The sequence below is a fragment of the Talpa europaea genome (assembly GCF_964194135.1).
Source record: "Talpa europaea genome assembly, chromosome: 6".
Classification (NCBI taxonomy): Eukaryota; Metazoa; Chordata; class Mammalia; order Eulipotyphla; family Talpidae; genus Talpa; species Talpa europaea.
Genome location: NC_140072.1, coordinates 44,640,679 through 44,668,083, shown reverse-complemented (window position 1 = coordinate 44,668,083; position 27,405 = coordinate 44,640,679). Strand labels below are relative to the sequence as shown.

The following is a 27,405-nucleotide window of genomic DNA, read 5'->3' as shown; positions in this document are numbered from 1 at the left end:
AGGAGAGAGGAGAGAACATAAAACACAGCTCTGAGAGTGGGAAACTTACTGGGGAAACAGGATGGGTTGGAAACAGAATGGTTCTCCTCCCCCTCTCTCTGCTCTTTGGGGCCCAGTGAGGTAGGAGGATTGTCTAGGTGGTGACCCAAACCTGCTGCAGGGCTGAGAAAGGCTCAACCCAACAAGGGTAAGGGGGGTTTATTACATGCAAGAGGATTGGGGGACCATATTTATATGGCTCTTTTTTTATATATATATCTATTAAACAAACATGATAATGGGAACTGGGGGGTTTCTTTGCAGTCAGAGAAGGAAGGTACAGATATAGAAGAGGGAAAACTACCAAAGTGATCTGCTCTGTTCAGTCGCAGGGGGACATTTTAGAGCTGCCTTGACTTAAACAGCTGATTTTCCTCCTTTCTTGAAGTGTTGTTTCACTTTGTTTGTGATATCACATGTATGTACCTGCTGCTAATTTTCTGGCCTTTTTTTCTGCAGTGTCCTTTCCTACTTTTTTCCTCTCCTAAATGAAAATTTCTTCCCCCTGGACTCCTCCATGGTTCCTTGAATACCTTCTGATCTTTTTTTAAACCTATCCAGTCACACTAAAATCTAGTTAAAGACAAAAAGGGCTACGATGATTGGGGTGAGGAGGGTTTAGATCTATAGGAAGTGGCCTTTCTAAAAGAAAACTGGAAGCTACATAGGACATAAGGACCTTTAATCACTTCTCATTGTCCTAAGGACAAACCCAAAGTTCTTGCCATGGATTTGGGCTATTGGGAGACTTCCTCTCTTCTAAGCTTTAGCTCTGGTGGCTCCTTATATAGTCATCTATAGAAAATTCCAGTTTGTCAAATAAGCAACTGCGTTCTTACTTATGGACCTTTGGACATGGTAGCATCTCTGCTAGGAACACACTTAGAAATGAAAATTGATCCTCTGTAGAAGATGGCTTAGATGTTGTTTGGTGAGGCTTTTCCCGAATGCCCACTCCCAACCCAATGAATTAGTTGCCCCTGCTCCCCTCATTATCCTTTGCCCCACTGTTGTACCCCTTCGACTGGATTGTGATTGCCCTTCGACTTGTTGGTTTCCTGTTGGTCTGCCAGCTGTTGGTAAAGAGTGTCTTAAGTTCTTATTTTTTAATTTCATCCTGGCATAGTGCAGGCTCACAGCTGCTGCTATTTATTCATGCATATTATGATAATTCCACTTTTTCCTTGTCCAATTTTTGGTATTTTCAAAATTTAGTCAGCATTTTCCTCCCTGTATTTCTATTCAGTTTTAGTCCTGCTTTCATAGAAGAACCTTTGAAGATTTGTTCAAGAAGTGGGAAGCAAAGTAGGGCTCAGCTTCAGGGTCACCCAAGACATTGTAGGGGAAAAAAGTTTGTCTGGAACATTTTGAAAATGACATACATAAGCCACAGTGATTTCCTTAAGACTATCAACATCACATACCAATTTTCATGATTTTAATTAAAAAAAAATTCTTCACAATATATTGTGTGTAGATTGATGCTCTGTTGTATATTGGTAACTTTATTGAACCTTGGCACCTACTTTACAATCATTTTAAAAAAAATCACAGTACTTTGGTATCTTACTGAATATGCTTGTAGCCCCAGTGTGACTCAAAATAACCTCTGAAAAAGAATTTTGTCAACTCCAAAGATGAAATTTAACTGACCTTGTTTTGTAGTATCTGTCAAAAAGACTTTTTCTTGGAATTTGTAGAGAAAAGAGAATATTTTGTGTAAATAATTCATAGTCTACTTGTGCTCTATTTTGGTCTCTTTTTATCAGCAGATTAACTATACTGAGAACTGAGAAAGTGTTACAGTACAAAATAATCATTGTGAATGCCATGGAAGAACTGTTGACTTGAGGATCCATTCACTCACTTGGAGACTAGTCATATAATCAGTTATATATCTATACTATTCCTTACCCCATATTTGCCATTTTGTGCAAATTTGAAGAAAACCTATACATGTCTTAACTTAAGGCAAATGTATCATTAGGTTTATTTTTTTCATAGGATTAAGTAATCAAGGAAATGGAATAGCCCAATTTCTCTGTCTTGGTGCCGCCACATCAGATTTTTAGATTCTGATGGTCACTGCTTCCCTTTCTAGAAGGTCACAGTCTAAAATGGGAAGAGTCAGAGCATAGACATGCTAATAAGAGCTGAGATGCTGATTCATTTTATCAGGTGTTTATTTTTCCCAGCTAAAGGTTGTATTTTTGAATAAAAAATGGGAAGCGCAGATAATTTTATTTTTGAAGTTCCACATCTTTCCCCACTGTGTTAAAAAATATTAACAAAAATAATTTTAAAGTTAGTAATTTAATATTAAAATAGGCATATAACATTGTAGAATGTAAAGTGTTTTCCTATCACAGAATCTTGTTATCCAAGGCATTTTAGAGAACAATCCTTTTAGTCATATTTGAAAATGAGGAAAATGAAGTCATGACTTCCCCCAAATCATATAACAACTTGATGACATAGCTAAGACTAGATTCCCAGGCCATCACTTTTTCTACAACAAAACAATGATGTCTAAATATTTGATATGCTTTTCATATCAATCCTTTTCACAGGATTACCAGAATATATAAAAGTACTGGCCAAACAGAATAATCTAATGGCATTTTATTTCTTAAAAATCCCTCCCAACTATTTGGAAAACTTGTTGTCATTTACACATTTCTATCCTAAAAAGTGGCTTTAAGTAAGAATAAGCAAGAGATTTTTACAATGGTAAATGTGATCTACCCAAGAGATCTTGTCTGATAATGACAAATTTCTCAGTTACAGTTCTTTCAGCAGTTGAATGGGAACAGATCATTGACACAGAACAATAAAATGTAGAAATTAGAACACTTTATTATAAACATTTCTAGAACAGAAATTGACTTTTAGGATATAAACTTTGAAACTTAAAACTATATGTAACCTAAGCTTACTATTACTTAATGGATTTCATTTTCTACTTTCCAATTTAGAAAATACACTGCAAGTTAGATTTAACAAAGGGGGAAAAAAAACCAACCTAAGTTGCTTCATAGAGAAAACTGATGAATATAAAAATACCTCCCCTAAATTAAACCAAACCCAATCAAGAAATAGAGTCTGCAAAGCCTATTAAGCCTCTAATTTAAAATAAATGACCTCCCAAGGGGTAACTACTTCCACCATCATAGCAATTTGATGCAGAAAGAGCCACTTTCATTAAGGGAAATTACATTATATGTAAGAAAAATTGTAACAATGCCTTCAGAAATGAGGAAAATGAATTTCCCTGCTGGAGAACAGTAGCTACTTCCCGTTCACTGGGCCTGTTACAAGTTTGAAGTGCCTGTTCACATGAGAAAAATGCTATGAACACAAATGTCATAAACCCAAGCTCCTCAGTACTTTTTCAATTTAGCCTTGGGAGAACCAACTGGAGATAGTCAAAATCCAAGGATAGACTGATCCCAAAGCATTTCCTCCTCTGTCCTTTCCTTGCCTTGTTCCTTTTTTTCTTTTCTACGCTTACGCTCCTCTTTCTTAGAGGCTACTTCTCTTTTTTTCTCTTTTCTGTCCTTAGGCTTTTCTGTATCTACCCTGCCTGCTTCCATCTCTGTTGTGTTTCTTTTGATGCTCTTGTATTTGTCTAAATCTATTTCCTCACAAGTTTTTTTTCTCTTATGCTTGGGCCGTTCGTCCTTTGGTTTTTCTCTGCCTTCCTCTGGGTGCCGTTTTCTCTTGTGATGTATCTGTTTGTGACTGGTTTGATGGATGTTGGTACTGCTTTCTGAGGAGAGGTGCTTGTGAACTCCAGAATCTATACTATATGAGTTACAATTATACTCTGGCTGACTAAGGTGGAGGGGTACTGATTTTTCTGAAAAACAGTCCCTGGTGAATTGACAGTAGCTCAGGGAGTCTAGTCTCAGCCTACTGTCATGAGCTGGCAGCCACTGTGGTAACCGGTTTTCCACTCTTTGTGAAATAGTGCATGATCTTGGGTAGGTCTGGATGGTTTCTGATGGAAGTCTTTGATTAAACATTCTATACCTGGGTCTGGAATCAACCTCTTCTTTGTATCTACAGGTTTCCAAAAGGTCCTCTCTCATTTTTCTGAAACAAGTCTTTGGCTCTAAGCCTCTGGCTTTCTGTACTTTGATATAATCTTCAAGTTCATCTTGAAAAGAGTTATATGTCTTCATTGAATGTTTCATTAGGTTGAAAACAAAGGGTTCTCTGTAGAGAAGAGAGAGAATTCTTTTTATTAGGTTATTTTATTCTGCAAAGTGTATTTCCTTTACTTTTGAAAAGAGCTTCACAAAACAAAAACAAAGATGCCCAAGCAAATTAAATCCTATGTCTGCATAAAGTTAAAAATCACACCATTATACACCAAAAAGGAGCACCAGAATGGTCAAATATCTCCCAGGTCACTCACAAGTAACTCTCCTTCTCAGAAGTGGGATGAAGAGGACAGGAAGGAGCTGACATAGAGGACTGTGTTATGGGACTGAAAATGTAAGGCATATAGGGATGTGTGGGTAACGGCTACATATGCATGTTGTGTGACCTGACCTGAAAATTGAGTAAGTTCTAAAGTTCTGACTCATTAGTTTTTTATATATTGTTTTCTAAGAAAAGTAACAGATCATAGAAAAGAAACTTGATCTTTAAAAATCTTCAGTTTACTCAAACAAAACAAAATAAAGAGACATACTCACCTAACTAGAATACTGTAAGACTTAATGATAAAAGGATGTTTGTAAAATATTTTGAGACTGCTGGAAACTAGAAATTCAGCTATGAGATAAAACTACTCTTCGGTTTACAGGGTATGAGGGGAAAAAAGAGAGAACAGAGTTCCGTGTCTTCTATATAGGGCTTGGACTTCATTCCACCACTTATGATTGGTGAAAAAAGCATTCTAGAATGTCTTTTGATTTGTTCTTTCTATTAAAGTGCTGATGGGAAGGGTAAGGGAGGAAATGGAAGGAAAGCTGAGAGGAGTAGAAAGGATGTAGAGAAAGTTTCAGAAGAAATATAAAATAGATAATTTTTTATATTTATATAAAATAGATAATTTTTGTTTGACTATTGGGGGGGGGAGGAGGTGAGCACTAACCCTGACTCTCTTCCCCAACTCAACTCCTGCATAAATACAAATAAAGCAGGTAACATACTTATTAGGAATGACAATGCCCTAGGTAGTTTGGTGATATCAGTAAAAATAGGGAGGCAGCATAACTCATGCAGGACTGAACATTCTTTCCCTTTAACAAAAACAAATATGCCTGACATAGCAGTCTGAGTCACTAATGATCATCTATCTCTTGTGGAAATTTGAGATCAAAAAGAAAGTCTAAATGAAGCCTAATTTGATGATTCAGAAAATTTAGCCCCTATTTAACGTTATAAAAATTATGATTAGCATAAAATAATGAACAAGTATTTCACTAAGTATGGGTAAAATATCTGAACAGACACTTCATAAAAATACACAAAAGGTTAATAAACACAGGACAAGATGCTTGATATCATTAGACATTAAGTAAATGGCAATTAAAACCACAATGAGATACCACTATGTACTCATTAGAATGAGTAATCATTAGAATGATTACAGTGAAAAAGATGACAACATGAGGTGTAGAACAACTGGAATTCTCAAACACCCTGGTGGATGTAAAAATGGTACAACCATTAGAAAACAGCTTGGTAACTTCTGAGAAAGTTAAACATATACCCACCATATGATCCAGTTATTCCACTCCTAGATATTTACCCAAGGGAAAATGAAATATATGTTCACATAAACAAGAATGTTCACAGCAGGGTTTTTCGTTTGTTTTTTGTTTGCTTGTTTTTTTGGTAATAACCCCAGAAAGGAAGAAAACCCAAATGTTGATGAAGGTGAATGAATAAATTATTGAAATTAGATGATGTAAAAGGAAAATTTTCTATTTTTATCTTTGAAAAATTTTGATAATAAAAAGATTTTACTTCATGCCACTGGAATTGCTATAGCCAAAAAGACAGATAAGTGATGGCAAGAATGTGGAAAAACTGGAAACTTCATTGTTGGTGGGAATGTGAAAAGGTTGCAGTTACTTTGGAAAGCAGTTTGGTAGTACCTCAAAATGTCAAACATCGAGTTACCATATGACCCAGCAATTTCATCCCTAAGTAAATAATCAAAAGAACTAAAACTTACTTCTACACAAAACATGTAAATGTTGGTAGCAGTACTATTCAAACAGCTAAAAAGAAGAAACAAACTCAATGTCTATCATGGTATGTTCACACAATAGGATATTACTTAACAATAAAAGGAATAATGTACTGATATGGCTTACCATAGATGAACACTTGAAAAACCAGCCCTGAAGAACACAGATAGCAGAGAGATGAAAAATGATGAATGGAATCTTACCTTTATCAGGCTGAGAACTTTGTGGAGAAATCTGAACATATTCACTCATTAACTGCTTCAGCTTTTTAGCACCAACTTTCTCCAAATAGTGAGACTGTATACCAGCTGGGGAGCTAAAAACCATGATGCAGAGATTATAAAACTCTATTTTTGTCCAATAGTCTATTCCCATATACCTGAAACTAAGCACAATCTTGTTATAAAGATGAAATAATTCAAGGTCTAGAATTCCAGCATTAATACAGATCAGTTATCCGAAAACTCATAAAAATCTAGTGTCAATTTCTTTCATTTTGCTTCCTATAAATTTCAAAGTAAAGCTAACCTTTTGAGCATGTATTTTACCTGGAGCAATAAATAATATCTTATTTTAGAACCAAGTCACCACAAATATACCCCTCTGAATTGAAGATAGCATTAATGAATTTTGATATATCTAGCCTGAACTAAGAGTTTAGGAATAGCATTTCATTTGCTTTAAAATCAAAGTATCAGTTTCAGTAGAAATAATCCCATGATTTAGGATTTAGCGCTTTATTTTCAACCTACCTCATAGTGTGAAATCCTCAGTGATTCAGACTACAGTATTACAACACATATACCTTCTACAAAAGGTATCTGGAAATAGTTCAGTTCATTCGATGTTATCTATGAATAAAATAAAGGAGGTAAGACAGATCATATTAAACATTTAAGGTAATACTTTAAGTTTTCGACTAGATATTTCATATATTATTCAAATATCAATTTCCTGCGTGCTTAAAAGGCTATTATTGTATTTGCTTTTTGCTCACTATAATAGCAATTTAAGCATGAAAACATTCAGTAAACCTCTAATGTTTAATGTGGTAAACAGAAAATGTCATTCTGAAGAAGTTAGTGTAGCACCAGCAGGAATCTGAACTTTATGAAAATGGTCTGGGGCACTAGTACTAAAAGGCTGGGCTAAGAAATCTCTAGCCTTGACACTTTTGTGCTTTATCACAGAAAATCTCAAGAAATGCAGTCTATTTTCAGATAGTCACAGATTCTAGCTATACAATGAATGTCATCTTAGAATTATAGAGGAACCACAAACCATCTTTACCTGCAGGGGGCAACCACCCTCCACAGTTTGTACAAACATGACCACAAACAAGGGTCACAACAACAAAGCTCAGGTAAACCACTCAAGGCTATAATTATATTTATATATTCAATGCCTTGGATATATTGCAGGTTTCAGATTACTGAATAAAGCAAATACTGCAATCAAGTCCCATTACATTTTTGTTTGTTTCCCAGTGCATGTAAAAGTCATATTTATGCTATACTATCATCTGTTGAGTATGGACTAGCACTATGTCTAAAAAAAGGACATAACTTAATTGTGACACAGAGACACAAAATGATCACATTACAGTTGAAAAATGGCATGACAGAATGGCTTGAGGCTGGGTTGCACAAATCTTCAATTTGTAGTTTTGCTGAAAGTGTTCCATACCACATGTCAAAATTACTACATATATAGTAAAAGTCTGCATTACTATCTAAAGCTGCTAAAATTTATTCTATAGACATTTGCTAGTTTATAAATATGTCAATCACAGAACACCAAAACTGTATTTTCTATGCAGCTATTTAATTGAATGAATCGGAACCACACATATTGGCATAGAGAAATATCCGTGACATATTAAGGGGAAAAAACAAGATGTAAAACACCTTACTTATTGACCTATTGATTATAAAATCTAACTTTAGTATAGAGACATTCAACATACATACACAACTACAAATTAAACAGATTTTATATATATATATATATATATTTACTGTAAGGAAGAAGTTAAGAGTGACTGCTCACTCCTCCTCCTCTTGAGGGGGAAGAGGGAAGAAGGCAGGTAACCTCCCGACCACTGAGTAAAGAGCTTAATGATATTTACTAGGAGGACAAGACCTTGTCTCTAAAATGTCCGTAACAAGATGTTCCTGGCTAAAGATTGATTAGCTACAGTAAATAATCGCAGGATTTATGAGGCAGTTCCCTGAAGTACATCACAAACGATGCAACTCCCTGGGGTGACCCTCACTTAGAAACCTCCTCTGTTTATTAGAAACCTTATTGGCTATTATTCTATCAATAGAAAGCTCATCCATTATTCTGGGTGGAGCTGCATGTCCAATGCAGGAAAAAGTGGTCAGAAGGGTCATCATGTGTATTTACTGTAAATACTGTTTCATTAGCACCTCTGGTTGCCTATATTAGTGAACTTGTTGCTAGGTAATATTACTGATTCATGTTCGACAATCTGATCTTGTGTGTTAGCTGAATGCCCACAGAAAATATCTGAGAAGATAAACACTAAATTTAATGGGGTTTGGGAATTTAACGGGGTTAGGAAAGGAATATGGGAAAACACTTTAAATTTGTCCTCTGTACATATTTGTTTTAATTTTTGTCCCCCCAAAAATCTCCAAAAAAGAGAAAGACAAGAAGAAAAAAACAAAGGAAAAAAACACACACAAAAAATAAAAACGAAAGTTTTGAATAAAAATACTATGTTTCAAAAAATTATAAGTAAACATTTGGAGAGATTAGATGACTACTTATAAATCTCTAATGTATCTCTCTCTAAATTAGTTTTGAGTTGTTTTAAAGTATATAATTTAATTACATTGACCCTAAAGTTTAGCAAGACCAAAAAAAAAAAAAGTCAACTAATAAGGCTTTCAGAACTTTCATTGATTCAGAATTAAAATATATAACCTGACTGTGGTGATGGAACACTGACTTTTTTATTACAAATCTTTATTAAGAACTGGAGAATGTCTTTTGGTGACAATCAAAACTTAGTATGGATGGAAAATTTACAGAAGACTAGTAAACTTAGAAGACTAGTAAATTTAGAAACTCCAGATATCCTTAAAAAAGGCAATGATTTTCACTCCTGGTTCAACCCTTAACGTCAGATTCCCCATTTCTAAAAGTCAGTGCTCTAAGTTGACACCTTGGTAAGAAACTTGAAATTACCTTTAACTTCTTCACCACCAAACTATCAATAGCTCTTGCTTTTCTCTATCTCTCTTAAACATCACATTCCTAAGCTCAAAATCTCAGCTATTTTTCTCCTTATCAAATCTTGAGTCATATCAACGCTGGCTTTATAATGTTTTTCAATGTTACTCCTTTATTTTTCAATTTCCATATCACTTAGTTCAAATTCTCCATAACACTGGGCTTTACTGAACATTATTATTATGGGGCCTCCCTGGTGGCGCAGTAGGTTGAGAGCAGTGCTGTGAAGCTGTTTGCAGCCTCTGCAGTGTGGGTTCGATTCCCAGCCGGCCAGGGAGATACCCACATGACGCAGCAGACCTCTCCTGGCTGTCCCGCTGCATTCTCAGCACTGTATTTCGCTCCTTCTACCTGTTCTGCTCCCTGCTCTGTCCCTGGTGAATTCTCTCACTCTCTCGTGCCTCTGACCTGTACCCCAGTGCTTGTAAAAAGAAATAAATCTTAAAAAAAGAAAAAAAAAAGACTGTCATCCTTAAAAAAAACACAAAACAAAACACATTATCGAGTTTTGTCTTCAAGGTACCATAGTGAGTACTATGGGACTAGGTAGGAGGGAAAAGAGATGAATATTTATTGAGTGACTTGTGTATGCCAAACAAGATAAGAGGTAATTCTTTCAGTCTTTCACTTCTGTAAGGTTAAGTGGAATGTCCTACTCTTCATTATATTTTTCTCTTTTTTTTTTAAGATTTATTTATTTATACAAGCACTGGGGTACAGGCCAGGAGTGGGAGGGTGAGAGAATTCACCAGAGACAGAGCAGGGAGCAGAACAGGCAGAAGGACTGAAGACACTGCTGAGGGGCGCAGCGGGCGAGCCAGGAGAGGTCTGCTGCGCCATGTGGGGTATCTCCCTGGCCGGCTGGGAATCGAATCCGCACTGCAGAGGCTGTGGACAGCTTCACAGTGCTGCTCTCAACCCGCTGCGCCACCAGGGATGCCCCAAATGTCCTACTCTTTAAAGAGCAGGATTCAAAGAAATTAAAATAACTTGCCTCATGTGTTAATTGATAGTGCTGATCTTAAACAATGGTTTATTTGGACACTTTCCATTATATATACATGGCTGTTTCACACACTAGGAATTATAAATAAGTAAACAAGGCAAGTCCTAACATCAAGAAAATTACAGTTTTGAAAATGATATGAAAGAACTAAAATGTAAGACAAAAGCATGTTGAGTGCTATAAAATAGGAAAACAGAATGTTTTCTTGTGAAGGGTTTGGGAAACGTTTTATGAAGAACAGATTCTGGATTGATCCTTAACACCCAAGAGGAGAAAGCAAATATACAAAAATGAACAATGATGTAAAATATATATAAGCTATATAAAAATTTTTAAAAAGACAGGAGAATAAAATAGATAAAATTTTAAAAATGAGTAAAGAAAGGGCATTCTAGAGGAGGGATAGGCACTAGAAAATGCTCATCTGTTTTAAATAAGATATGCATGAAGGTCATGAAAGACTATGCTGTAATGGCAGAATGTGGCCAGATTATAATAGGCCTTCTTCGGATATTTGGATTTAATACTGTAGCCAATAGAGGAAGAGACTCGAAATGGGGATATAGGTTAGGAGGGTACTGCAGGCAAGAGATATTGGGCTAAAGCGGAAGAGTGGCAGTGAGAACAGAAAAAGGAAGAAAGAAACATTCTAAAGGTAAAATCGAAGGAATTTGTGGTAGCTGGGAAAGCAGGTAGAAGGAACAGAGAAGCACAGATGACTCTGAGACTTTGATTTTGGGTAAAGTTATTTTTGTCAGAATGAAGATGAAGAGAGGTATTATTATCACTGTTACTGCTTTTGTTGTTATTCTCCAGAAGGAGGGGCGTGGGGAGTGGAGTGGAGAAGCTTAGTGTTCAAAAAGATGGTGGATTTGACTTTGGAATAAACTTAGATTCTATCAAGTGTCTGTCACACCTGTCCTTTCCCTTCCTATTCTGTGTGTTCTATTCCTCTATAGCTCTAGAACCAAGTTGAGATAACTTGCAGATGTACTATGTACCTTGAAATTTGTTATAAAGATTATAAATTAAAACAGTTGGACACTGGCCAAACTTCTGTGAACATGGTGGACAATAAGGAACCATAAAAGAAGGAAGGTATGATAGCAAATTATAGGTATTGTAGAAAGCTTCCCTCAGAAAACATTTATGCTACCTTTATTCCATTTTCTTAGTGGATACATTTACTTATTACGGGTTGTAGCATTCTACAGTTTGAAGAACACAGACTTCAAGTCTGTAGAGCACAATGAAATGATCATGTCCCTTGACCTGGATGCTAGTTCCATTTTTACCATATTCCTTGGCATTATTTTTTAAAAAAAATAGGTATCATATTATAGTTTCTTCGGACCTTTGTAATTGTTAAAATACTAGAGGCAACATTTCATTCCCTATATTGGCTCTTCTCCCACTTGGTAATAAATGTAACATGACTTTTTCAAAATGCAGGCTTTATACTGCATCTCATGAGTTTAATTATTCCAATCTATGAGATTTTTTACATTAAAATTCTTTCAATCTTTAAATTTACTATGGCTCTGCAAAGGTAAGAGTTTTCATCTATGTCTTCATCTACGGCACTGGTAAAAACTTTCAGTAGGACAAGCCCAAGATAATATTATGGCATATGACAAAGAAGTTACCTTTTTGCTACATCCATCAGTAATCTATGATTTTAATCAGGGAGATATTAAGAATTTGACAGAATGTGAGTTTATTTGAAAATTAAATTTAGCATCTTTTCAAATACTATGTTTCCCCACTCCATGCCCCATGTACCTTCCTCTTATGGATCTGAATATTCAAGTCTTTCTGTGTGACATCACTCTTATTTTTCCATTTTGTTAATATTTTAAAGATACATGACATGTCCTCTTAAATTGTAACCATTCTATAGCAATGGTTCTCAATCTCAATCATTTTACCAAAGTATTTTATAGGTAGGCAAGGAAATTTTCATTGCGAGGTTAAAGAGACCAATCACAAAAACATGTATTTAAAAGTTTCATGGTTTACCTTAAGAATTTATGGACTTCCTGAACACTAGTCTTAAAAGAGTCTTTAAACTTTAAATAAAATGTGCTATTCAAACTGCCAGTGCCTCTTGATATACTACTGAACACCTCAAAAGACTCAAGGAAGTCTGAGAAATATGGTCCCACAATGGTCCTACGATCTACCAGTAGACTTTTCATAGAAAGGAAAATGAGACATGTTTGTGTTTTCAGTAAATCCACATTACCTTTTAATGTTCATTTTAAAGTATTACATTCATAAGTCCCTTAGTAATAATCAGTTTCATAAGACTTATCCAGTATTGCCCTTACTATGTACCAGATACTGTTGAAGCACTTATAAACAGTAACTAATTTTATTTCCCTCAGAACCTTATGGGCTAAGCACTACTATTATCCATATTTTATAGAAGAGGAGACTGAGGAATAGCAAAGTTAAGGAACATGTCCATGATTGCAATTAGTAAATAGCAGAGGCATTCTGGCTTCAGAATATATCATTAACGGTTATGCTTGGTTGCCCTCCCAACTGATAAAAACTTCCAGTTTACATCCTGGAATCCACTTTTCCCTTTTTTAAAAACCGGAACATCTTCTGACCTCCATGATTTATACATCTCTCCAGTAAAAAAGTTAAAAAGTCACAAAATGGAAGAAAATATTCTCATCTATGAGACATCTAGAATGACGAATTCTTTTCCACATAAACAAGCATATTATCTGCAAATAAAGACAGTATTGTTTCTTCCTCTCCAATCTGAAAGCCTTTATTTCTTTCTCTTGGTTGAATGTACTGGCTAGGACCTCCAGGAAAATATTGAATAGAAGCGGTGAGAATGGACATCCTCGTTTCTTGTACCTGCTCTTGAGCTTTGCCATCTTTTAACGCCATTACAATTTCAGGAAAGACTAAGCAGAGTGCAATACTAAGTTTTAGGAGACTAGGTAACATTCTATTATCTTTGCCAAAGTATGTTGTTTTATTCCTTTTTACCATGAAGGTCAAACCCCATTAAAGTTCTGAGATCTTAACTGTGCTGGGAGTACAGCCCTGTACCTGTCAGTACCATGAATACTCTTTGCTTTGTTAGTTATTAACCTTGCCTTTTCAGGAAATGAGATTAATATCTGACCTGACTTTGTCAAGCTCCAGCTACTTCACACTAAAACAACAATGGCAAAAATTACTAAGGTTTACTATGACATATTTCTAATGAAAAAATACAAAGGAATTAAAGTATTTAATTGGGAGTACTAGTTACATATTTAATATAAAAGTTGCTTTTATTTAAACTTTATTCAAACTTTGTCTTTGAGTAGCAATTCATCTAAGTACTCTATGGCAACTGAGCTCAAGGATCATGCGTGTGTAATTTTATTCGAACCCAAGGCAGACATCCTACATTAGAGTGCTATCAAATGCATACCATTCCTTTCACAGTGTTGGTTAGTTAATGTGAATGCACCTGTATGGAGGAGGGAAAAAAAAAATCAATGCTCATGTCCTAACATAAAATGGTGAACGTAGTAGGGGTGACCTCAAATTAGTTGTTTTAATGTGCCTAAGTCACTATTTTCACATATTGACACTGAATAAATGTAGATCTGAAAGTCATTAATGTCTCTTCAGATATCCTCTCCTCCCATTAGTGTTCCCAGCTGCCAACACTAGATTTACAATATAATGTGTTTTGGTGTGTCTGTATCAAAAATGCCATGGGCAGATTTGTATAAAACAATGAACAACTCCTGATACTCCAGGAGTTTGACTGATCCATATTTCAAACTGCAGTTTCTCCACTGTCCCTCTCTAATATCACTAACAAACATTACTACTGAGCTCTTTAAAAGGGTTATGTCTGGTTCATCTGTTATTCTTAGTGCCAAGCATAATATCTGGTACAGAGCAGAAGTTCAAATGTTTTCTGAATAAATGTAAGGACTTGAGCTTCTGCTTAAAAACATGAAAAGGGAAATTTTTTTAGGCAATTGTTATATAAATGGATTAGTGATTCAATAAGGAGTCAAATACCCTTCAGTAAAAAACTGAGTCCATTTATTTCTTCCTAAAAAGCAGCAGCAGATAAACATGTAATTTTATTTTTACTGATTTCTCAGGGCTATCATTACTCAGTGAAATTTTTTTAAGCTGTCAAAAGTATTTGAGAAACCTCACTGAATGAATTATAAAGTGCTGTGGAAAAATCTGATACCTTGACCATAAATTCTGTTTATGTCTTTTCATTTAAGTCTGGTCACGTATTTCTTTTGTGACTCAGTTTAATTTTTGAATTTCCTATTTGTAATCTTATACCACCTATATATTCCGGACTTGCCAATATTTAATACTAACATTTGTTCATTATCAAGCCCAATACGGAATAACTCCTCATAAGAGTGTTACAGTTACAAGTATTAGCAGATAACCTTCATATCAGCTTCAATGTTCCTATCAAGATCTTGAAAGTCAGAGTTGAATAAATAGAAACACACCAATAGTTTTACTCCTCGAAGAATCTGATAAAGTATTTTTAGGGGGAAAAAAAAAATGATATTAAGTACCAAGTAACATTTCTTTCCTCTTCTTGCTTATGTACTATCATAATTGCCAATTATTTAAGGCTTTTATAAATGACCTAAACTAAAAATATACTGAATCCTATTAAAGTGTTTGAAATAATATATCAGATATTGACCATTTGTTAAGTAGCAATTAACTGAAGGCTAATGAAGGTTATTTACTAGAAATGACAACAGATAATTTTTAAGTAACAAATGATACTGGTTTTCAAATCCTCCTGAGTAGTCTCAGTCCTAAATCTACAGAAATTTCATTATTCTTTGAATGTCATCTATGGTCTCTATAGGTCAAAGGATATTTTATGAATTGCTCTTATAGAACAAAGCCATGCCACGGCAATAACATTAGGAACTGCAAAATCAACTCAGTTCTGAAACTGTCAAGGACCTCAGGGTTTGGGTAGCATAGAATTCCTCAATCTCAATGCTGACATCTTGGGTGGGATGATCCTTTGTGTGTATGGGGGCTGCCGATATATTTTAGGATGTGTGCAGCTTCTCAAGCCTATATACCATGCTGGTAGCTTACACAGATGCTGGTAGCACCTGTGCTCACCATGCCCATCCTTTCCTAAAGGTGAAAATTAAAAGTATCTCCAGACACTGCCAAATGTCCTTTCGGTTGGGAGTGGTATTGGGGGATGGCAGAGGGTGGTGGTGGGAGAACAACAAAATCACCCCTGGTTGAGAACCACTTGATCCGGCTAGTCCTACTCCTCCCCTGACAAATGATAAAACTCAAGTCCAGAAAGTTTGGGATTTACTCAAGTCCCCACAGCTAGTGAGGTAATCAGCACTAGAACCTGCTACAAGTCAAGACTCGAGCACTCTCCTACTTCCTTAAAGTGGTATAGAAAGGTTATTGCTAATATTGTGTGAACTGTCACTGTTTTTAATAACTGCACAAATTCAAAGTTATCACTAACTACAAACAAAATGCTAGGACTGGCAAGAAGTCATTTCTTTCACAAGAAACTATTTCCAAATGTTCCTGTGATCTGGCTATGGAAGTCAAATTAAACTGTAGTCCTGACGCTTGCTTGTGGGTGACACCTATATACAGCCTTCCTTGTTGGTGAGAGAAAGAAGTTTGGTATAAAAACAAAAAATCCAGATTTTATTGTTTATCTCAGAAAATGATACTATGCTATCAGGCTGATTAAATACATTTAATCTAATCTTTCAAAGACTGTCTTCAGTAAGAGACTGAATGGAACATTATTTGGTTGCAATGAATTTCTAATAACCCCTTTTAATGAATGGAATTTATATGAAGTGCTTACAAAAATGTTTTCAGATATTTATGATATTTTACTGCTTTGTCATTCCTCCAAAGTGAAAGGTGTAAGATTATGGAACAACAAGTAGAATATAACATGAAGAGGGTGAAAATATTATTTTTGTGAGGCTATTATATTTATTCCTCCAAGATAAAGAAATCTAAATTAGTCTACAATAATTTCACCGTCTTTCACTCGGGAGACACAGTGCAACATAAAGCAACACAGCAAGTACTAAAAATTAATTATGAAATGAAGATAGCTGAATGTTTCACTGAGACCTTCTGCAGTGGGATCAAGCTACACCACCTAAAATCGTTTTCAAAGCTGTCTTAAAAGTTTGTTCTCACAGTTGGCACAGAAGGCAGTTCCCAGGTACATATTATTTTTATGAACTCAACCATCTCTTAGATTGAAATGCTCAAGAAATACCTTTTTATGTTAGGGGAAATGTGTTGGTGAGAACCGCAGAACACTCCTTCCAAACAAACGGCACAAAAAGACTTGACCCAACTTTACCAGGGCCTTGAGCATCTAAGGCCAATTCGGTGGGATCAAGGCCCCTTCTGGGTTCACATGAGTAAAAAGCTCAGGGATGTCGAAAAGAACATCCTGTTCCAATCAACACCTGATGATAGGTCCCTGATCGCCCAGCTTTTGAGTACTTAGTAAAACAGATTGACAAGTGAGCTCCCTCCCTCACTTCCTCTGAGATGTACACGTATTTCCTACAACTCAGGAGGGGTCTTTCTCCGGGGCCACAAAGCCATCCATTTCAATGCAATCTTCAGAAAGGACCGGTTCTTTGCCTCCCAGACTCCGTGGGAAGCTAGAATCCTAACTTCCATAATGACCAGCACACAACACTGCTGGCATTCACACTGCCTGGGTCTCTACTTTTTCACCTCCCAGAACACTCTTTTCTCACCCACTACCTCATTTCCCCTCTAAAACGTCCAGTCACCCCGGGGCATTTTTCTGAATGGAGCTAAGCTGCCCCCATGTCAGTAGTTAGGGCATAAAATCTGTTATTACTGCTCTGATTAATGTCAGGCTTTGATGTCTTTGACGGTGGCATATACATAATAAAACTCAGACCATCTCAAGCAAGGCCTGAAAATCTTAGAAACTTGTTTGACGGGCTGTTATCCTTAGAAAGACAAGGAAATCTCTCCAAAGGGATCCCTCAAAACCCTCACCACCTCCTAGTGGTCCCGACAACTTGAAGCTCCCAAGCGACTTCCTACTGTCCCCCAATTCCTAACTCCACCTCTCTTTACTTGCCGGGGTGTTCCCTTAGTGCAAATCGAGGTGATGTCCCTTTCCCGTCTTAGGCCTCTCGTCTCCTTGCCTCTGTCCCCTCAGTCTGGGAGTTTTCTCATCAACCCCCCTTCCCTCTCCCTGACAGTCCACGATCTCTCTGCCTGGTCGCCTCTCGTCCCCACTCAAACCTCCGCCTCCTCAGCATGATGTCGCGTTCCTTTACTCTCCACAATCCACTGGGGGCCCTGGCGCCCCTTCCCGGGGTCGGCGGGTGGTGTGGAGAGCGCAGGAACTCCGGGCCCGGCCCGGTCGGCCATTTCGCACTTTCGGGGCGAGCCCGGCCGGCGGGGTGCGCCGGGCCTTTACTGGGCCCCGCAGTGCAGGGGCTGAAGAGGGGCCGCTCCCGCCGCCGGGGCGGGAACTCACCTTCTCTGAGGCAGGGGCGGGCGTCTACAACTACAGTCCCCCTCCCCGCCAACGCCGCCGGCCGGGACACAGGCCGAGGTGGAGGTGGCGGAGAGGCAGGGACGACCGCTGCCGCCTCCGCCACCGAGCAGGCGGGGTAGGTGGAGGAGGAGGCGGAGACCCGGCTTCCAGAGGGGAAGTCGCCGCCACCACCCGCAGCTGACTGGACGGCGCCCACGCCATGGCGGCGAAGCGCGCTACTGCGCTTGCGCCGGCCGCCTTCCCGCCCCCCGCCCCCCCGCAGCCCCGCCTTCCTGCTCGCCGGGCCCCTCAGCCCCGCTTCCGGGTTCCTCGCGGGCGCAGCCGGCGAGCCCCAGGCCCGCGCGCCTGCGGTTCCCGGGGTTGGGGGCGGGGAATAGCAAGGGCGGCGTCTCGGCTTTCTGAGAGTGAGTCCGAATCCAGCTGTGGGGGAAAAGGTCTGGAAATCTTCGGATCATACCTCCAAAGTAGTTGAAAAATACACATCTTGCCTCATCTTTCTCTCCTTTATTAGGGCCTTTCATCCATAGTGGACTAGGCCTAGCCCTTGGTCACAGTAACATGTTGTCATTGGTTTATTAATGACCCTTCTCTAGATCCCTCTCGCAATGCGTGCACAGAGACAGGCCCTTCGCCATCTTATCTCGTCCGCTGTCTCAAAGAAGTCACTTTCGGTTTGTAGTCATCGGTTCTTTCATGACTATGTGTCCATGTATCTGCACATGTTTATGTGACTCCAAAAAGCTGAGACTGGTTTTAAATTTAAGAGTTGTATCTTTCTCTGTGCAGTATTCTGTGACTTGTTTCAGTCAACATTTTGAGTTTCATTCAAGCTGTTGCATATGGTACGCTATTCATCTCACTGCTAGGTAATGTCCCACCCATTTCCCTGTGGAGCGGCTTGTCTGCTGGTGGGCTATGCAAGAGTTTCTCTTCGCTATCCTCTCCTTTCCTTGTCAGACTGCCATTACTTAATTTCAGGTTCTCATCTCATTTGAGGCCTATCCCATCAGCCTTCCTTTGTCTTCACCATTCCAATCTACTCTCTATAGTGATGCCAAATCGAAGTATCTGGAATTCATGACTGGCTCCCCTTTGTTGGGAAAGATCAAACCTGAGTAGTACCTGGCTTCTCTGCACCTCCCTGAGGTCTTTCTCTAGTGCTCTCCCCTTCCCACCCTTTTTTCATCGAATGATTAAGTAAATATTAAATCTTTCCTGATTCCACTACTGAGCTATTGTATATCTCAATGTCTAGGCTGCTCCTTCCTGGAATGGTCTTTCTGAGACATAGGGCAAGTTAGAAATTAGGCAGTTTTAGGGACAGTGTAGGAGAGGAACTCTGAAGAATTTAGGGAGGCTTCAGAGATAAGGACAACCAAGGGAATGTAACCAATTTCACTAAGAAAAACAAACATCTCAGGACCAAGGACAACATTGTTAAAGCTGGTCTTGGTTTTTTTCAGGTGGTAAAGGGAGGCAGAGATTAGAGAAATAGAGAGTGGTTTAATTTATGAACAACTTAGAAAGACAACTGTTTAACTTCAATACAGGAATGCCCATCCAGAGAACTGGGCCATAAAGATAAAGATACAACAAATGGGGAGAGACAAAACTGTTAAATAAAAAATGTAAAAATCTCCCACTCAGTAGCAAATTAAGTAAAATAGCCGAAAACTAACCAATCACAAAGAGACTGGTGGAGCTTTAAAATAATGAGGGAAAAAAAGGTATATATATTCCCTGAGACACAACTCCACTTTGGCTTCCTTGCCCCTCCCAGGCCTGGTTTCCTGGCCTGGGAGTCCCACTTTATTTCTGCTCTTTTTCTCCTCAATAAACTTTTTCTTTCTCAAAACAAACCTGCCTCTTCTTGCTTGCTTGCCTGAGAGTCTGTGAAGTTCCTGCTGCGGCTTCGTGAGACACCAACCCGTGGGGGTCTAGTGACTGAGGCTCAGCGCTGCCCTGCAGCCTGAGATCCATTCCTGGCTGGGAGACTGACAATTCCGGTATCATTTCCTTGCTTCCTTATGAACCTTTCCTTCCCTCAGAAGTAAACACCAACCTGAATTCAGCATTTCTCATATCCATTCATTTCTTTATAACTTTTACTTCTTATATACGTATCCCTAAGTAACATGAAGTATTGCTTTGCATGATTTAAATCTTTAGATAAATGTTATTTACTTGCTTCCCCCCCACACTTGCCATTTAAAAAAAAATATTAATGCCTGCTTAGATATGAGAGTTTACTTCATTCACTATCATAGTGTTAGGGGGAAAAGGATGTCCCAAAGCTATTTCCATATAGGCTTTGTGGACTCCACCCCCACCCCAGGTCAAAGCCAAAGACACTGGGAACTCCAAATCCCATCACCACCAAAGGGAAGGTGGCTGGGACCTGAGGGTGGGGTTAAGCAGCCAGGTGGATAGAAAAGGCAGACACGTGGGCTTTGGGGGACCCCATTTTTGGGCTCTCCACCAGCTCGCAGCGTCCGGCCAGCTCTGAGAGTGACTTTGGGTTTCCAGGTCGTCGGATCGGGTAGGACGCATTAAAGACTTTATTTCCCTATTTTCTCCCTGAGTTGTACATTTTCCTTATTTCCTTTCCTCTTGTAAATAAACCTTTTATTAACCTTTTTGTGTGTGTCTGTAGTAGAGTATTCATAAGTCCCTTTAAAGCGCGTGGGTGAGGACCCACAGCCAGGAACCCGTTTAATATCGGGGTTGCTCTATAACAATAGTTCTGTATTGTATGAATATGTCATAGGGCAAATGTGGAGGTGGGGGAAACTGGGATGATGGGGGTTGTGAGTCCTCATTGGTGCACTTAAGAATGCAGGACAACACCCAAAAGCAGACACGCAGGGAGAAATTTAAAAAAACAAAAAGATTTAAAGGGATTTATTTACATAGGGAATGAAAAAGGGAGAGGTGAGAAGGGAAAGAAAATTTTTGGCTGGCACATGACCACATTCCATCTGTCTTACCAGCAGATTGCATTGTTGTAGAAATAAATTTTAGCCTTTTAGCCAGGTAGAGGAAGAACAAGTGGTACTTCAGGAATGGTGAGGTCAGGAGAAGCTTTATTACTCACGTGTGAGGTCCCAGACCTGGGTAGCCCAGTAAGGTCTGAGCACCTGTTTGAAGACCAAGGATTCCTTTTATACACAGTTGTCTCCATATCTGTTACATTGTAATAGCATCATTTTTCACCAGGCACAACCATTTGCAGCAACATCCCCAGACAAGGCGGGAAAGATGCAGGCATTTGGGGATGACCTTGGAAAGATAGACTAGCTGGTTGGCTGCCCAACCTTGTAGATAAGAGTGCCGAGTCCCTGGCCATGAATCTTGAAAGGAAGGAGCTGTAAGTGAGCACACTTGTTAATTATGCCTGCATTGGAATGTTCATTGCACCTGGGCTGGAAGTGCTGTTGGAATCTTTTTATATTCATTTGCTCAACAATATATTTTCTCATTAGTGTCGGCTGTGCAGAAACCTGGATACAAAGGAAAGTCAAAAAAAGAGAGTGACCCACTTGTGTTCAGTCATTTTAAGGCCTACAAGTTGGCTCAGTTCTACCCCTAGTTCCCAGTACCCCCAGTTTAGGGAGTCTTGGGGCAGTCAAAAGCTGCACCTTCCGTTTGGCTATGAGCGCAACCCACTGGCTTGGAGGTTGCTCCTCTCTGGCCCTCTTACAAACAGACCATGAGCTGTCCTTTGTCTTTCAGCTAGACATTGTTTAGCTTGTTTCCCATTTTTGTTTTCACAGAGTGTTGCTTTAGCCTTCCTGTATAGTCTCGTGTGCACAAATGGGAGTTTCTCAAGAGATATTGCTGCATTTTAAGTAGGAGGCTTCCATAATAACTACCTCAAAGGATGTGAAAAATACGAGGTAATGTTAGTAAAGCATGATTTCAAGCATTCAGACAGTTATTGTTGTTGTTGAAACAATAGAAAAGTTTTCAAATGTATATAAAACTCTGGGACATCAAAGGCAATAACACAGTAGTCTCCCCCTTATCTGGGGTTTCACTTTGCTCAGTTTCAGTTATATGTATCAATTACCATTGAAAATAATATATACAATAAGATGTTTTGAGAAAGAGCATAGTCACATACCTCCTAGTACAGTATGTTGTTAATCTTATTATTAATTTCTTACTGTGCCTAATTCATAAATTAAAATTTATCATAGGCATGTATATATAGGGGAAAAAAAACTGTGTATATAGGTTTTGGTATTATCCATTGTCCCAGACATCCATTGGCAGTTTTAGAACATATCCTTGTCAGGGGGGACTATTGTGTTCTGGTATGATAAACAGAATGATATGATAAACAGAACGATAAACAGAAGTATAATATGAGTGCTTATGTAGCCCCCAACTGATTGCAATTATCTGCACATGTTATGCTATTGTTTATATCCTCATGTCTGTTCATGCTCCTTGGGACTGAAGTGGTCTCTTCCAGTTCTGCCTCTGCCCCTCCCTGCTTATTTTCGTATGCCACTTCTCTGAAATCTTTCCTGATTCCTCAGGCTGCCTTCGCTACCCTCCCCCTTGCTCTTAATGCTCTTTCCACACTTTTCCACCATCCATTCTAAATGGTCAATATCATAAAGAGAGGGCCTACATGTGTTTAATCTTGGTAGCACAGAGCTTAGTGCCTGATACATGTGATGACAAATGCATGTGGAATGAATGCATTTAGGAATTTTGGGGAAGAAAGCAATTTGCGACTAAAAATATTTTGAAGCCAGAAGAAGAAAGATAAAAGCAAGTGTGTTATTTTAGCAAGCACATAGAGACTAGAGAAAGTGTGGAGTTTTGTCAATGATGTGATTATGCAGGATATAATGAACCCTTAAGGAGGGAACCTGCCTCTGATGTCCTGGAATGTGAGTGGCTAGATGTGCATAGAGCTTTTTCTTTGATCGCTTGCAGTGATAATGAATTGAATGAATGAATGGATCAATCATTCAATCATTCAAATTTCAGTGGATGCACTTGAAATTTGAATTTTATAAAATTTTCTTGTGTTAGAAAATATTCATCTTTTGATCTCTCCCCCACTCCCCAATTAAAAAAGGCACAAGTCATCCTCAGTTTACAGGCCCAGAGGAAACTTGTTGACCCCTGGCCTAAATGAACCTTAGCTTCACGGACAGTGGGGATGGAATCTAGTGATAAAGAACTGGTGTTTTACTAAATCAGGTCTTAGAAAGATTTAAGCTCTTGCAAATCCCTTGATTTGCCACTAGATGGTGGCCCTGCAGCCAGTGGAACTTTCAATAGAAGGGATGGAGTTTTTCCAAAGTATGGTAAATCAGTCACAGCATTAATTAGCACCACACAATCTACCCCAATGATTGAAAACTTATCATGAACCATTACTCTGGATTTCATTTGTAACTTCACTTTCTCACTTGTTTCTACATATTAAATTGTGACATATGCAAATGAAGGGGACACAATCACTCTCTGAAGATCTCTGAGGTGATTTGCTGAAAGGCTCTGGATGGTAATATGAATATAGGCATTGATTAAAGATTTGGAGGCTACAACGTGGAATCTGGAATCAAATTCCACAAGAGATGCAGGTTAACCAGTGGAAGTTCAATTAAAAGGATACTTGGAGCCCATGTCTTCTTTTGTAGTGCTACACAGATAACTCTTTAAAATAGCCCCCATTCCTGGCCTCTTCATGTCACTTTCTTCCACCCTTGAGGTACATGACTGAGTACCCAGCATCACCCTCGCTTGGCATGTCTTGCAACAGTTGCCTCACACTTTGAGGAGCACTGTGGGAGTGCTCGGAGGTCAGGGGTGATGTTCTTGACATATATGGACTGAGGTAGGAAGATAGTTCAGCTGAAATAGAGGCAGAGTTCAGTGGTCATTTTTGTCTTCCTCTTGTCTGGAATCTCCTAGGTCAGATCTCTCTCAAGGACTGGGGGTTCTTTCACTTGAACTGTTTCATTTTCCACCCTTTCTCACTGTGTATGTGTGTGGGTATGTGTGTGTGTGTGTGTGTGTGTGTGAGACACACATACACAAAAAAACTAGATAGCTGTTAAAGTCATTAGCAATGGAAAAGTTTTCCATCTTCTTGGAGCAGAAGGGGCACGTTTACAGAAGTGTGGTGAAAAATCTGTGGTGTGCAAGTGTATCATCTTATAACTGTGACACCACATGATTATGCCCATCCTGGGCCCTAGTTTGATCTTTCAGAAAATGCAGAATGAATCTACTTCTTTTGTACTCTGATGTATGACATCGAATCATTCCTGAATCTTTTCATCTCTGGCTAAGCAACTCCAGCAGGGCTATAAAAAATCCTTTTAAAACTCTAGATGTACTTTTCCTGATGACAAGCAGTTCTAAATGGTGACCATTCTACCACATAGAAGGTATTTTAGAAATGGGGGTGGGAAGGAGGAAGGGAATTTTGGTTGTCAATGATTGTGGGTATTACCGGCATATTTGGGGAAGGACCAGGGCCACGAGGAAAGGTTTGCCTCCCAATTCCAGTGAGGGGAAATTGAGCAAAAATTACACACAGGACTGGTCTGATGTATAATATAGGGCCCTGTGCCTCCTTACCCATCACCATCCTTATATTTAGTGCTAACACCCCATGTCTCACTAGTCTTGGCCAGAGAGACTAGATGCATTGGGAAGTAGGGGACAGTCTTAGACAGTGAAGAATCTCTGGTCATCTTACACAACCTCAAATATCTAGATGCACATTTCAGTTATATGAAACTTTGTTTTTAACTATCCACGTCTAGAACTTTATTTTATATATAATCATAGGGCAGTTTTTGTAAAGTTTAACGTACACTAAATTTTCTAGGAATGTGACTTCTTTTTAACTGAAGGGAGGTTATACTTTCTTTTGTTCAGAACTTGATTATAGGTCATTCATTACTTCAGAAGATTATGTCACAGACAACAATGCCCTGTGTGTTATCTGTGTCCTCAATATCAACCTACATTTTTAGCTCTCACTTATCACAGTGATTCCATTCAGAGAAGCAAACATCTGACCACTTTTTTTTTTTATATATATTTTACAGTATAGTTGTACTCAGGCATATTTATAGTGAGCATTGTAATGAATATATATTACGTTAACTTTCATTTTATTTCTCCCTTATTAGGTTAGGTTAGTGTTTTAGTCCATTTAGGCTACAACACAATAAAATACCTCAGATTGGGAAGCTTATCAATGACAGAACTTTATTTCTCACAGTTCTGGAAGCTGGGAGTCCTAGATCAGGGTGCCAGCATGGTGGGATGAGGACCTTCTTTCATATCACAGTCAGCCCAGTCAGAGACAAAGAAGAAATCTACCTGCCCCAGGACAAAAGGAGGGAGAGAACATTGGGCCCAGAGTTTTAGTTATTGAATCTAACCTTATTAGCATTATGTTGCTGAAGTGTGGTAGACAGAAAGACAATATATTGCCCCCCTCAGATGTCCAGGTCCTAATCCCCAGACCTGTGAATTTGTTGCCTAATACGGCAAAAGGAACTTTGCAAAAGTGATTAAGTAAAGTATCTTGTGGTGGGGAGGTTACCCTGAATTATCTAAGCAGGCCCAATGGAATCACAAGGGGCTTAGAACCAGACATTTCAAGATGTTAAACTGCTGGTTTTGAAGATGAAGGAATGGCCCATGAGCCAAGAAGTGCAGGCAGATGCTAGAAATTGGAAAAGACAAGGAAACAGCTCCTTCCCCTAGAACCCCCAGAGGGGGTGAGACCCTGCTGACATCTTGATTTCAGCCCAGAGCCCTGTTTCTGGCTTCTGGACACCTAACTGTAAGATCACTTACAGTTTTAAGCCACTAAGTTTGTCGTAGTTTGTAACTCTTTTCAGAAACTAACCTGTCGAGTATTATACTTAACCTCTCATTATAGTAAATATATAACATCCAAACACTGAAATGGAATTTGTACATAATATAATTTACTTGCTCATACCTGAAAAAAATCTAAATTACTAACTCCTATGGCCTGAATGTGTCTCCCCAAAATTCATTTATTGAAGTCCTCATTGACAAAAGTGACAGTATGGTAAGTGGGGTTTTGGAAGATGCTTAAGTTATGATGGCGGAATCATAAGGACTGACCAGTGCCTTACAAGGAGATTCCAGAAAACCACAGAGAACCAGAGTGCAGGGTTCCTGTAAATAGATACATCCCGGAAGCTAAAAATATTACCTGGAAGATAAACCACAGCTCCGGATCTTCAAGTGCTTTTCTTTTCAACTTCAGTGAGAACTGCCTGGCCATCAAGGGCAGTGGTATTTAGTTAAGTGGGGATTTTAGAATTGTGTCTCTGACATCCACACCCCTGCCTAAGAGGGCCAGAGCCCGTTGATAATTCCTTGGTAGCAGACATGGTTAAGGGAGATTTGATAGAAAGAAATGGGGGATTTTACTTTTTCTTTTTATGTGGTTTTAAAATATTTTTTGCATAATGATTTTATTATTTACAATTTTGCTCTTAATGCAAGCTTATATTTTAGGTTTTAAAATTTTTTAAAATTGAAGTAATGTTATGTTTTCACATATAAGTTATTGGTGTGCATCATTTTAAATCAATGTCTATGTGCTACATTAAGTTCACCACCAAAAATCCAGTCTGTCCTTCTGGTAACCACTATATTAGTTTGTTTTTGTTTTACTTAGTTCACTGAAAGGGGGGATTTTGTTTTCAAGCCCTGCCTCCTCTCTTTATCCTCCCTGTGTCCTGCACACCTACATCCTCAGTGATGCCAAGGCAGGGCACTCCCAGGCCTCTATGCCCTGGGTGGGAGTGCTGTGGGAGGCCCAGGTCATTGGAAAAGAGGGGTGGCCCTTGTAGCCTAACTAGTACTGTTACATAGATGCCGAAGGAGTCAGTTTAGCAGACCCCTGCTTTCTGCCAACAGTGCACCCGTGAGGGAGGAAGTAGGGGGCAAGAGGACTATCTCATTTGAGAAATTCCAAGTCTGACAAGGAAGAATCCCAGAGCAGTAAGTATCACCTCGCTTCTCCTCTTGGACCATTTGCTCTCTACTTTGGATTGACAAAGGCATCTGGCTGCTAAAAATACCCTACTGACCAAGTGCTCCCTATTCCAACTAAATCTGAGCATGACTGCAAATCCAGGACTTAGCTTATTGCAAAGAAAGTTTTCAAAGTTTGTAGGCCCAACCCCAGGAGCACACCCGCCCATGATTATTTTCTGCTGTGTCAACTTTGCCATGTGTTGAAAGAGGTCATTCCTGGACCACTGTCCCCTTGC

General features: G+C 38.8%; 1 protein-coding gene across 1 annotated transcript; it reads right to left on the bottom strand.

Moving 5' to 3' along the window:
• Positions 1 to 3,316: 3,316 nt before the first annotated feature.
• KRCC1 (lysine rich coiled-coil 1) lies at positions 3,317 to 4,235 on the bottom strand (the record flags this gene model as incomplete). Its single annotated transcript, XM_084235456.1, has 1 exon — positions 3,317 to 4,235. The coding sequence occupies one exon, from the start codon at positions 4,233 to 4,235 to the stop codon at positions 3,465 to 3,467; it is 771 nt and encodes a 256-aa protein (XP_084091582.1). The 3' UTR covers positions 3,317 to 3,464.
• Between the last annotated feature and the right edge of the window lie 23,170 nt (positions 4,236 to 27,405).